The 12,231-nt window shown below is 42.3% G+C and overlaps 1 protein-coding gene and 2 long non-coding RNA genes across 3 annotated transcripts in view; 2 read left to right on the top strand and 1 right to left on the bottom strand.

Annotated features, from left to right (window-relative positions):
• The window catches only part of LOC100630888 (zinc finger protein 850), a 72,956-nt gene extending 63,423 nt beyond the window's left edge, over positions 1–9,533 (top strand). The window contains exons 8-9 of the mRNA XM_070236959.1: positions 3,946–3,953; positions 8,629–9,533. Of these exons, the coding sequence (XP_070093060.1) occupies positions 3,946–3,953; positions 8,629–9,387 (767 nt within the window). The 3' untranslated portion in view covers positions 9,388–9,533. The remainder of the gene's footprint in view (positions 1–3,945; positions 3,954–8,628) is intronic.
• On the top strand, positions 4,341–6,882 carry LOC138918051 (uncharacterized). The gene is made up of 3 exons (XR_011426940.1): positions 4,341–4,481; positions 5,147–5,223; positions 6,756–6,882. It is a non-coding gene; the product is annotated as an uncharacterized lncRNA (long non-coding RNA).
• On the bottom strand, positions 6,506–7,604 carry LOC138918052 (uncharacterized). Its single transcript, XR_011426941.1, has 2 exons — positions 7,482–7,604; positions 6,506–7,360 (listed from the first exon to the last, which is right to left on the bottom strand). It is a non-coding gene; the product is annotated as an uncharacterized lncRNA (long non-coding RNA).
• Positions 9,534–12,231: the final 2,698 nt, after the last annotated feature.

Below are 12,231 nucleotides of genomic sequence, written 5' to 3'. Positions count from 1 at the left end.
TTTGCAAGACATAACTTTAGGAGCTCTGTTGTTCTCTCTCAGAATGAAGTCATAGTCTCTTTTTTATTTTAAGATTTTATTTTTCCGGTACATAGTTGTATATGTATTTTTTTAGTTGTGGCAGGTGGGATGCCACCTCATGATGAGCAGTGCCATGTCCATGCCCAGGATCCAAACCGGTGAAACCCTGGGCCTCCGAAGCGGAGCACGTGAACTTAACCACTTGGCCACAGGGCCAGCCCCAGTCCTGGCCTCCTAAGGTGGCATCGGAGACCCCTCATCTGGCGCATGCCTACATTGCCGTAGTGCAGATTCCTCTCGTTCTACATCATCCCTGGACTCTGCTTTGGCATCTCTGCACATACTGTTCCTATTGCCTCAATTCCCTTTCTTGCTTCTGCTTGCCTGGAAAGATCCCATTTGTCACTTAGGAATGTGCTCAGGTAACATCACCTTAAAGCTGTCTCTCACCTCACTTATTTTTAACTGTTTCTGTGTTTTGTGTCTTCATCATTTTATTTATCATGTTACATTGTAATGGCTTGTTTGCAAATCTTTCTCTTCTCACTGATCTGTCAGCTCCATCAGGGCAGGGGCCATGTGATATTTATTCACGTTTGTGTCCACAGTCTTTGGCACTTAGAAGGTGCTCAGTAAATATTTGTTGAGCTCAACTAAAATATTGAGTTGGACGTTTCTTTATGCCAACCTGCAGGTTGTGACTTAGGTCCACAGTTACCAGCAGAAAGGAGGTATAGTGAGTACATGAGTGTGACCATGAAGTGTTTGCCAGGAGCAAGAATTCTGAACTTTTCCTCAAGATACATAGTGTATGGTGGTTCTATTAAGCAGAGGATCCCATAAGAAAAAGTAACATTTTGTAGCAAAGAAAAATATATTTTCTTAGAAATTAGGCATTTAAATATCCTATCACAGTTTAACAAAGTGCTTTCAGATATGTTGATGTCAGGGTCAACAGGAAGAGAGAATTACATGCAGCTGTAGATGCAGAGCTATATCAACAGGACTGGCCATTATATAAGATAGGCAAGAACTGAACAGTGATGCTGGCCTGGCAGGAGAGCAGTTGAGCTTAGAAATCCCAATGTGGAAGCACTCCCTGAGCTTGTGGCTTTCCTCAGGCCCTAGAATGAGAAAGAACTGGAATGTATTGCTTATTCTCAGAGTGCTGAAATTAAATTTGTGACTTAAGAAGGACATGGGATGAGGCTATATCAGATCCTCAAAGCAACAAAAGAGAAAACAGAAAGGTGGTTGGACTTGCCCAAGGTCACACACTAGTAAGTGTCAGATGAAAGTGAAACTCTGGTGTCCTTTCTCTCTTTTCCTTCAGATTTCTCTTTATTGGTTGTACCTCTGCTCCATGATGGCTCATTATTTTTGTCTTATAAGACACAAGTATATTGACCACTTGTGGCTCCAACCTTGCCCTAATCCTGAGGACGGGAGGAGCTCACTGTAGGTCAAGAAGCTTTTTGGCCCTCAGAATCAGACCTTCCTGTGCGTAAGTGAGGGTGAAGAATAAGTTGATTTTGCATTTTGACCTGCCTTCCTACATAATGGAGAAATCTAGCCTTGACCCCAGGTAGTTTCAGGTTTACTCCCCTTTAGCTACTGGCCACAGCAAGGCTAACGTCATTGTCGTTTTGTGGAATGTTTTTGGTGTCCAACCTTCCCATCCATTTTCCACCTGTCAGTGAAAGAAGCTCAGCCCAAACTGCTGTTAAGTGCCAGTTTCCTGTTTCTAGTAGCCTGCTCTGCCTAGGGTACCCCCTCCAGGGTTAGTTTCCACACAGCAAAGCCTGCAAATTTAGAGATCCTTTGAAGCCTAAAAGGGGAAAAAATGATTAGGCCTAGGCTGTCTGGCCTATGAGATGTTAGGGCTAGGGAGAAGAACTTGCTACCTGGTTCCAAAGAGGTGCTGAGAATGTGACACCTGGTAAAAAGTAAGGCAAGCTCTACATTTTTGTTCCCTGGTATGTGAGGTGACAGTTCTACAAAGGATCCCCTTTCAGCTGAAGATGGTGAGCAATGGTCTCAGTCCGAGGCATCTCCACTCCTGATTTCAGCCTCCTAAGAGAGTCTTTAGAGACTCTATTTTGAGAAAACTTCTCTGCCGCATCTCACTTATTTATTTATTTTTAACATTGGCACCTGCACTAACATCTGTTGCCAATCTTTTGGGTCTTTTTCCTTCTCCCCAAAGCCCCCAGGTACGTAGTTGTATATTCTAGTTGTGCCTGCCTCTGGTTGTGCTATATGGGGGTGCCGCCTCAACATGACCTGATGAATGGTGCCATGTCTGCGCTCAGGATCCAAACCGGCGAAACCCTGGGCCACCGAAACCGAGGGCACGAACTTCACCACTTGGCCATGGGCCGGTCCCTGCATCTCACTCATTCAAGTATTTACTTAGTGCCCACTTACTGCACACCAGGGATAGGGTGATAAACAGCCTTATTCTTCTGAGCTTGAGATCAGCAGGGATGCCTGGAAGTGAGTCAGGCGCCCTGCTGTCCATGCGTTTACTCCTGGAATACGCCTGGCAGGAAGAGCCCTAGTGTGCAGGTATTTGCTGAAGGACCAGCTAGATGTGAAGTTTTGCCAAACGGGGACAGGGGTACCACCTTGAAGGCTGGAAAGGTCAGGGAAGCCAATGCAGAACGATGGGGACTGGGGCTGGGATTTGAGGAACTAATTATAGGACGAAAGTTTTTTAAGTATAAGTACTTGGTAATTTAAATGAATTAAGTTCACCTCATCCTTACAACAACCCTATAAAACTTGGTCCCATTATTATGTCTGTTTTATAATTGGGGAAACAGGTAAAGTAACTTGCCCAAGTTCACATCCGGAGAATCTGGGACTTAAGCCCAAAGCAGAGCTTTTATTCTTTTGGTCAGTTGTTCAACAAAGATCCTGAAGCAGCAGGGTGTTTGGCGTTCCTTGAGGAGGCCAATTTTCTGGCCGGTGGGAGTGTAAGGAAGATTGAAGCCAGCTTTGTGAAAGGCTTGAGAGGACCTCCAAAGGACAGTGATGGAAGAGTTTTTAGGAAGATAAATGTGATCGGCTTAGAGGATGAATTAACCCATAGTAAGAACTTCTTGTGGTCGGCCCCCGCTCGCACTTTGTTTTAGCTTCCTTATTCCGGGAAGGGGCATGTTGAGATGGGTTTGCGGACTGTTTCTGGAGCCAGGGCTCCTGAGCCGAGGAAGAACCACCGAGCTGAAGCCGTTCCCGTGTTCCTAGAGAGGAGACGGCAGTGGTTATTAACCGCGGCGCAGACTGGTGACGTCATGCCATCCGGGAGCGCCGGGGACTAGTTCCGGCGGCCTGGGAGCGCCGAGTTACCCTAGTGTCTCGAGGTTCTTCGGAGCGGCGCAGCCGCGAGCCCTTGGGAATCGGTGTCTTTCCAGCCGGGCTGCGGCGGTCCCGCCCGGGTGCCTCTCGCAGACCCGGGGCTAGCCGACCGAAGCGCCTCTTCTTTCGAGGAGCAGGGACCTTTGGAGCGGAGGCCCAGGGGCGGGGCCAGCTCGCCCTGCAGGGGGAAGGGAGAAGGTTGTTCCGGAGCTCTGTCTGGGAGGCGGAGACCTGGGTTCCGTTTGTATGTACTTCAGCCAGCAAGTGAACTTCCGAGTACTTCCGTTTTCTGATTTCCAGACCGAATACTAGTCCACCCTTTGCTGCTTCACACAGTTGCGCGGGTATATATGAGAGTTATCTGCTTCCTTTGTTTCAGTTTTTCTACTTTAATAGCGACAGAGTAGGTACTGGATGAAGACGTATAGATTCAATAACTTAACAGCAAGTGCTACTTATTACTAGCCGGTCTTCTCCTAAATGCGTCCTATGTATGCATTCATTTATGTATCATCACAACCCTATGAAGTAGTTATTTCCATTTAACATTTGAAAGAACTGGAGCACAGGAGGTTTCAATAACTTACCCAAGATCATTTAGCTAATACATGGTGGAACGGATTCAAACCCAGAGATGCTAGCCCCAGAACCCATGCTATACTTGTCTTCAGGCCGCGTTTAGGAGGAAGACAGAATATAATCAGAGTACTAAAGTGCTACAGTAGAGACGTGTGGAATTGTTTCCAAGTGTTGAGGAAGGAGTGCCTTGGAAAGGTGAAGGGAAGTTTTCCACAAGGAACAGGTATGGTGGTTCACGGTTGACCTGAATATTAAAATTTGACTAGAAGTTTGAAGATAGTTTGTTCGTTGTCAAATAAGAGGTGCTAGTGGATTGAGATGGCTTAGACTGGAAACTAGATCCCTGCCTTTTAATACAGTGTTCTTTCCTTTCTGTTCAGAGGGGTTCTCAAAACCTAACAGACTCCCCCCGTCCTTTGTTGGAGATTCTGCTCGCACAGAGGCAGTCTTAACCTCTGACTGTGGGAGACTAACTACTGGGGAGTTTCCCTGCTGTGGACTCAGCCTGTTCTCAACAAGAGGTGATCTCACTGCTGACATACAGTAGCTGCTCAGTTAGTGCTTTTCGGATAAATGAATTGCATAACCGGCGTCAATCAAAGACAGACTGGAAGGGCTTGATTTGAGGTTTTCTTTTCCCACCTGTTTTTAGAATTAAAGAGTCACAGAACGTTAGTGCTAGAGGGAGCACTTTAGATATCATCTTTCATTTCATAGATAAGAAAAAAAAATCACAGTTGAAATTGAGCGACTTGCTTTAGGGCATTAAAGAAGTTAGCGGCAGAGCGGAAACTAGAATCCAGACCTCTGGACTCAGTCCAGTGCTGGTCTCACTGACCTCTGCTGTAGCCCATGGTGTTTGACTTTTCAAGTCAATGTCTTCACCATTAGGTTGAGGGACGGGGTGGGCTCCAACCTTGTCTCTTGTGGAGGAATTTTTACCCCAGGATGCTTAATCCTTAGCAACACCTACCCTCTTTGTGCGTTGTTGAGTCTCTCTGAAGTCTGCCCACTCACTGACTTTTTCCTCATTGGTGATACTCTTCTAGGAGAACAGTGATATTCTTTCATTCAGACTTAGTCATTTGGTTAGGCATAGGCTATTCCTGGGTCCCCCTGAATCAAGAGTATGAAGTAAGTAGGCTGACAATTTATGGGTGCTCTCTCTCCTTCCTCCGTGCCCCAGATTCCTGCCCTTCCTCAAGAGAAGAGTCCCCAGGAGACAAACCAGTGTTGCTTGTGTTCCCAGCAGATTGTCTCTGGGTAAGTGAAATCTAGAGAGCCCAGGACAGGTCGCGTGCTGGTGCTCCTTCAACAGTGTGGCAGCTCTATTGTGGGACCCACCAGCGACCACTACACCTAGACCCTGCAGAATGAAAACATGGAACCACCCAGAAATGGGGCCATCTTCCTCAAGTCAGCATGAGAGGGGCCTTTTTGTGGAGGAAGGCTGTGGGGTATTTTGTTATAGGACAGATCAGAGAATGTACTAATTTCTTGTCACATGTATTTAAACTGTAGCAACCCTAGCTACCCCCTCTGCCGTCGTCTGGTGAGACCACTCACTGAACTGCTAACTGATGCCTTAACTGATGCTAACTGATGTGCAGTGGTCAGATCTGGGAAAATGATTGGAAGACCCATTGCAAAGGTGATTGTTTCCTCAGAGAATATGCAGTGGGCTCCTGGCCCTGTTTGGAACAAGAGCCCAAATAATCACAACTGCTATTGTTATTGGCCATCAGAAGGCAACGTGGAGTATGTATCTGTTAAACTCAGTAAGAACAGCACTGGGTGAACTGGATATTAGGTTATGGGAACTCTGTGAATAGATCATGACTATTCATGTCCTGAAGAGTTCAGTCTAGTCTAATAAATATACATAATATATGTACACATATGTGTCTATCTATGTGTACATGTAGAAGAAAGTTCATCAAAATACCAGCTATTTTCTCTGGGTAGTAAGATTTCAAGTACTTTCATTTCTGTACTAACAACTAACTGTTTTATAGAATGAGCATGCAATCTTTGTATGATAAGAAAAAGAAAATTTCTTTATTTCTTTATTTTTTGGTGAGGAAGATTGGTCCTCAGCTAACATCTGTTGTCTCTCCTCTTTTTGCTTGGGGAAGATTATCCTTGAGCTAACATCTGTGCCCATCTTCCTCTATGGTATGTGGGATGCTACCACAGCGTGGCTTGATGAGCAGTGTGTAGGGCTGCACCTGGCATCCGAACCTGCAAACCCCAGGCTGCCAAAGTAGAGCACACAAATTTAACCACTACATCACTGGGCTGGCCCCAGAAAAACTTTTTTTTTTAAGATTTTTTTTTAAAAATTTTTTTCCTTTTTCTCCCCAAAGCCCCCCAGTACATAGTTGTATAGTCTTCGTTGTGGGTCCTTCTAGTTGTGGCATGTGGGATGCTGCCTCAGCATGGTTTGATGAGCGGTGCCATGTCCACGCCCAGGATTCGAACCAATGAAACACTGGGCCGCCTGCAGCGGAGCGCGCGAACTTAACCACTCGGCCACGGGGCCAGCCCCCAGAAAAACTTTTTATTTGGGGAAAGTATAAATAAAGAAAATAAAAGTCTGGTTAGAGTTTTGGTTTTATGTTTAGCTGTTTAAACTACTTGGCGTTTATTTTGTACATAGCATACCCATACTGGAAGTTTATACAGCAGATAAAGATAGAGAGAGAGGTTCAGGCAAAATAGTCAATGTATTTAACAACCAGTGTGGTACAGACTGCCCAATCGGACCAGTCTCTGACTGTGAATGATTTGTGCAGATACACCAGTGTGGACCAACTGACAATCAGCTCCAGTCGGTGTGTGTATACCAACATGAAATGATCTTGAAGACACATTCCTTGGTGAAGAAAAAAAAGCAAATTGCATAGCAGCACCTATAGAATGATTTTATTTATGTAAAGAGAATCAAATGCTATATGTGTATAGAAAAATATGTAGAAAAAAGAATATACTCCACACTTAATAATGATAATCTCTGGGAATGGAATGGGTTTGCTTGGGTGGGGGGTGGTGGTGATGGTTATAAAAATTACTGTTTTATCCTAATACTTCCATATTATCTAAATATTTTAAAGTGAGGATATATTAATGTGTAACTTGTATAATTAGAAAACTAAAATAAAAAAGGGCCTCGGCAAATAAGAATGTGTCCATGTCTCCATCACCGTCCAGGGAAGAGGTTCTCTGATGTGTGGTGATGAGCTGAATATCTCCGTTCTCTGATTCTGTGTGCCTTTATTCAGGACGTCAGGGTTTCAGAGTTTGATGCCATTTAGACCATCTAAGTATTCCACTCTTTCTCCCATTCTCTGCTTCCCAAGGAGTGTCCTGGTGATGGTCACTTTGTTCCCATACAGTTTGTCTATAGTGGAGAGAATGTGTTAACCAGCTGGACATTGAGCATAAAGATTTTTCATTGTAAATTAGCAAAGTGACTTCCTGTTTTCTACATCATTCTCCTTGTGAATCTGATTGGAATATACCTGGTTCTGAAGCATTTCTTTGGCTTCAGAGGTGAGGGCCAGATCCTGGACCACGATGCTATAGTGAAGTTACTGTCCAGTGGGAGCTTCTTCCCTAAGGACTGCTTCTATCTTATTTTTCTGTAAACAAAACAGTGATATCTTATTTTCTTTCAGTAAGCAGGACTCTAGTTTTCAAACATAGGGATTTCCCAATTGTACCTAGGAGAAGAGCTATAGATGCTGAATGTTTTAGAGAGAAAGAGAGGTCCAAAGAGACACCTATGAAGGTGAATGAATACGGAAGGACTGGTGAGAGAGACCTAGTAAAAGTTATAGCCTGGATCACATTTGAAATCTGGAAAGAAAAACTCTTTAATTATCACTGGTCTGCCAAGATATTACTTATAGGCAGCCTAAGGAAATATAATTACTTTGCACCTGTATTTTGACAAGTTAGAGACTATAGGTAGGTAGTAATTTTCCCCAACACTTAATTTACCCAAGATTAGTGTACTTATCCCTTTCACATTCTTCTACTATTTATCACTCTGGATGATCCTAAATTACCTGGATTAGTTTTTAGTATTTGAGTGTTTCAGAATCAATCACAATAGGGAACTTTACAGCTTTCCCAAGACCTGTCACTACTTAATCTCTTTCTCACTATTACCTAATCTTTTCCCCAGGTATTTGTGATCTCCTTTTTCAATTATTGAGAAGAGGATAAAAATCAAGACTCCACGATGCATGTCCCCTGTTCTATACAGAGGACATATTCCCTTGTGAATTTTTTTCAGGCAAGACCAAGCCTGATGGCACAGTGTTAAATGACTTGAGGAAGATGTGGGGGGGTCAGAGAGCCTGGTCATCAGGGGTTCGCATTTGGAGAAGTTGAACGTGCATGTTGAACAAGGAAGAGGAGGGGACATCCTGCAGGAATAACTGAGAGGACAGCACACACACACACACACACACCTTTCCCAGGGAACAGTGTTACTCTAGCTGTAATCATCTTTGAGAAAGTACCCTATAAGCATGAATTTGAGAGAAAGTTTCCTCTAAACCTGAACCTATTGGACAGACGCCCCTTTGCTGTTTTACAAGCGGCATGAGTTCCAGCCACATTTCATTGCAAGTGAAACCTCAGAGACTTCACATACAGAAGAAACCCTCAAAGTGTAGTGAATGTGGAAAATTCTTTACTCAGAGATCATCCCTTATCCAGCATCAGAGGATTCACACAGGAGAAAAGCCCTATGTGTGTAGCGGATGTGGAACTTGTTTCCGTAAACAGTCAAATCTTACTCAACATCTGAGGATTCATACGGGAGAGAAACCTTATAAATGTAATGAATGTGAGAAAGCCTTTCAAACAAAAGCAGTCCTTGTTCAGCATCTGAGAATTCATACTGGAGAAAAACCCTATAAATGCAATGAATGTGGCAAGGCCTTTTGTCAGAGTCCATCCCTTACTAAACACCTGCGAATTCATACTGGAGAGAAACCCTATAAATGCACTGAATGTGGCAAGGCCTTCAGTCAGAGCATATGCCTTACACGTCATCAGAGAAGTCATTCTGGAGATAAACCTTATAAGTGCAAAGAATGTGGGAAAGCCTTCAATCAGAGTGCATGCCTCATGCAGCATCAGAGAATCCATTCGGGAGAGAAGCCCTACACGTGTACTGAATGTGGAAAAGCCTTCACTCAGAACTCTTCGCTTGTTGAACATGAGAGAACTCACACTGGAGAGAAACTTTATAAGTGTAGTGAGTGTGAAAAAACTTTCCGCAAGCAAGCACACCTTAGTGAACATTACAGAATTCATACTGGAGAAAAACCTTATGAATGTGTTGAATGTGAGAAATCGTTTAGGCACAGTTCAGCGCTTGTTCGGCATCAGAGGCTTCATGCTGGACAATAAAACTTGGGACATGACCAGTGTGTTAAGTTTAAGACTTAATCTTAATTTTCAGCTGGTATGAATGTTTTGTATGTTGAACAAGAGGCACTGTATCCTAAAAGCTAAGAAAATAGACTCAGAACTAAATAGCCTTGAGTTTGATGCCTTGTCTGTCACTTAATGGGTGTGTGACCTTATCCTCTCTGATCCTCGGTCCACCTCCCCCAGACAATAATGAGGATACTTACTAGGGTTGTCTTGAGAATAAAATGAGTATGTAATAAAACCCGCCATTAATTGGTTTTGAGATATACATGTTCTGAAAGTTTATAAATCTGGGTGTTGAAAATAAGAAGAGTTCAGCATTAGTTTTTTTTTTTTTGGTTCTCCTAATGTGTTTTTCCTTAAGAACATTCTTGGAATGTACATTATTGGATTTAATTTCACTTCAAGCTCTACCCTTCTTTTTGCCATGAAGAGGGGAGACTTGCTGACACTAACTGAATTAAAAACTCACATTGCAGGACTTTTGTGTGTGTTTGGGGGCTGGTGGTGAGCAGAAGGCATATGAGAATAGAGAGGGGTGGAAGAGAGAAGAGAATATAAGCACGTTGAGGAGGATGTGGCTTGACTTGTCTTAAACACTAAACTATTACGGGAAAGAGAGAGTAGGAGACATTGAATTCTCAGGTGCCGCCAGCAGGTGGTGCACTGAGCAACAACTAGCTGCCTTTCAAAAGAAGGTGAGAACAGTGTCGGGGATGTGTATGGGTTGGGGGTACCTCACTTACAACAAAGAATGGCATCTTAAAGCTCTAAAGAAGCAAAGAAATCAAAGGATACTTTTGATGGTGCTTTCTGCAATGCTAATAAGCTATTTAATGTAAACAAGCACATCTAACACTAACAGTACCTTTGTAGGAAGGTTGGAGCTATATTCCACATTCGAAAGTCAAAGAAAAAGAGAGAAAATACTTGGACTTGCTCAAAGTCAAACAGGTAATGTCAGAATTGAATCTCAATCGAAATTCTGTTTTTATAGTACCAAACTCACATACAGGTAATTTTCCATCATTGAACCTTTCCATTAAAGTGTGAGATGCCAAAATTGTGAAAACCATTAAAAAAAAATAAAGGTTTATTTTTTTCAACTTAATGTGTGCTTGTTGAAATGCATTCATAAAATGAGAAGAGTGGAAAAAATTGAACTGACATGCTTTCACCCTTCAAATACAGTTACTTTAGTATATTTATTCCAGCCTTTCTTCTATTTAGCTTTTCTTTCTTCCCTTTAAAAAAAAATAACTCTGATCATTGTTTTAAATACAGTACTATATCTTGATTTTTGATTTAACATAAGGATTTAGCCATACTACTGTAGACTTTCTATAAACTTCATTTTAATGGCTGCCTAACATTTTATTGACCTGTTCATAGTTTATTGACCTGTTTTCCTACTGTTTGATATTTAAATTAATGCCATTTTTTTCTTATAAATCAGCTACTCCACTTAGTGCAATGCTTGACATGTGGTATGTGCTCCTGTTAACTACTAATATTATTAACTCAGCAGTGAAACATCTTTGTATATAAAGCTTTTTCATCATTTTAAATTATTGCCTTAGGATTTTCAGAGGATATAACCTTTTTATTTCATCTTAAAATTTTCATTATTTTTTTTGACTAGATAATACAAGCTTATGGTTTAAAATTCTAAAAGTACAAAAAGTTTAACAGTGAAATCCAACTTTCCAGCCACCCAGTTCTTCCCCTACTCCACTCTATACAACCAGTATTATCCGTTTCTTGTTTTCCTGCCAGAAATAGATGGTTATAAAAATGCAAACATGTTTCCCTCCTTTTTTAAAAAAAGACTTTATTTTTTAGCAGTTTAAATAGCAAGATTGAACGTAAAGTACACAGAGTTCCCAGGTACCCCCTCCTCACACGTATGTCCAAGCTCCCCACTATCAACATCCTGCACCAGGTGATAGACTTGTTACAGTCCATGAGCTTACACAGTCACACCATTGTCACTCCAAGTCCATAGTTTACATTAGGGTTAACCCCCAGACTTGTGCTGCTCTGGGTTTAGACAAATGAATAATATGTATCCACCAGTGTAGTATCATACAGAGTCGTTCCACTGTCCTAAAAATCCTCTGTGCTCCGCCTTTTCATCCCTCTTTCCTCCCAACCCCTGATTTTTTACCGTCTCCATAGTTTTGCCTTTTCCAGAATGTCAGATAGGTGGAATTGTACAGTATATAGCCTTTTTGATTTGGCTTCTTTCACTTAGTAATACACATTTGAGTTTCTCTGTGTCTTTTCATGGCTTTGTGGGGGATCAGAATTGGCCACCCCAAAAATGTGTCTCTTTGGCTTGATTATTTTTAAGAACAAAAGACTGACAGAAACTTTGACCTTCCCTCTAACTTCCTAAAAGAATTTCAAATAGAAGGGCTTGTTCCAGGAAGGAGTTAATACCATAAGATAACCATAATATAATGTAAAATGTGTCTCTCAGGTTACATTGTCTATAGTTGGCCTATTTGCATTTCTAAGTCCATGTAAATTACCTTCCTCCCCCTTGAAGTCCCAAACCACTACGCCCAACGTCCTCCTTTGTCTTTAGCTGAAAATGGTATTTAAGATGGCAGCTTCGGCCTTCTGGCAAGTTACTCAGTTTTTCTTGGTTTTCCCCATGTTTACATGTTATAAAGCTTTGTTTGAGTTTCTCCTGTTATTCTGTCTCATGTCAGTTTAATTCTTAAGCCAGCCAGAAGGACCCAGAGGATAGAGGAATTGTCTTCCTCCCCTACAGCTTGATAGCACATTTCTTTTCAGTGCTGAATAATACTCCGC

The sequence above is a fragment of the Equus caballus genome, chromosome 16 (assembly GCF_041296265.1).
Source record: "Equus caballus isolate H_3958 breed thoroughbred chromosome 16, TB-T2T, whole genome shotgun sequence".
Classification (NCBI taxonomy): Eukaryota; Metazoa; Chordata; class Mammalia; order Perissodactyla; family Equidae; genus Equus; species Equus caballus.
This window is presented reverse-complemented; position numbering and strand designations above follow the sequence as displayed.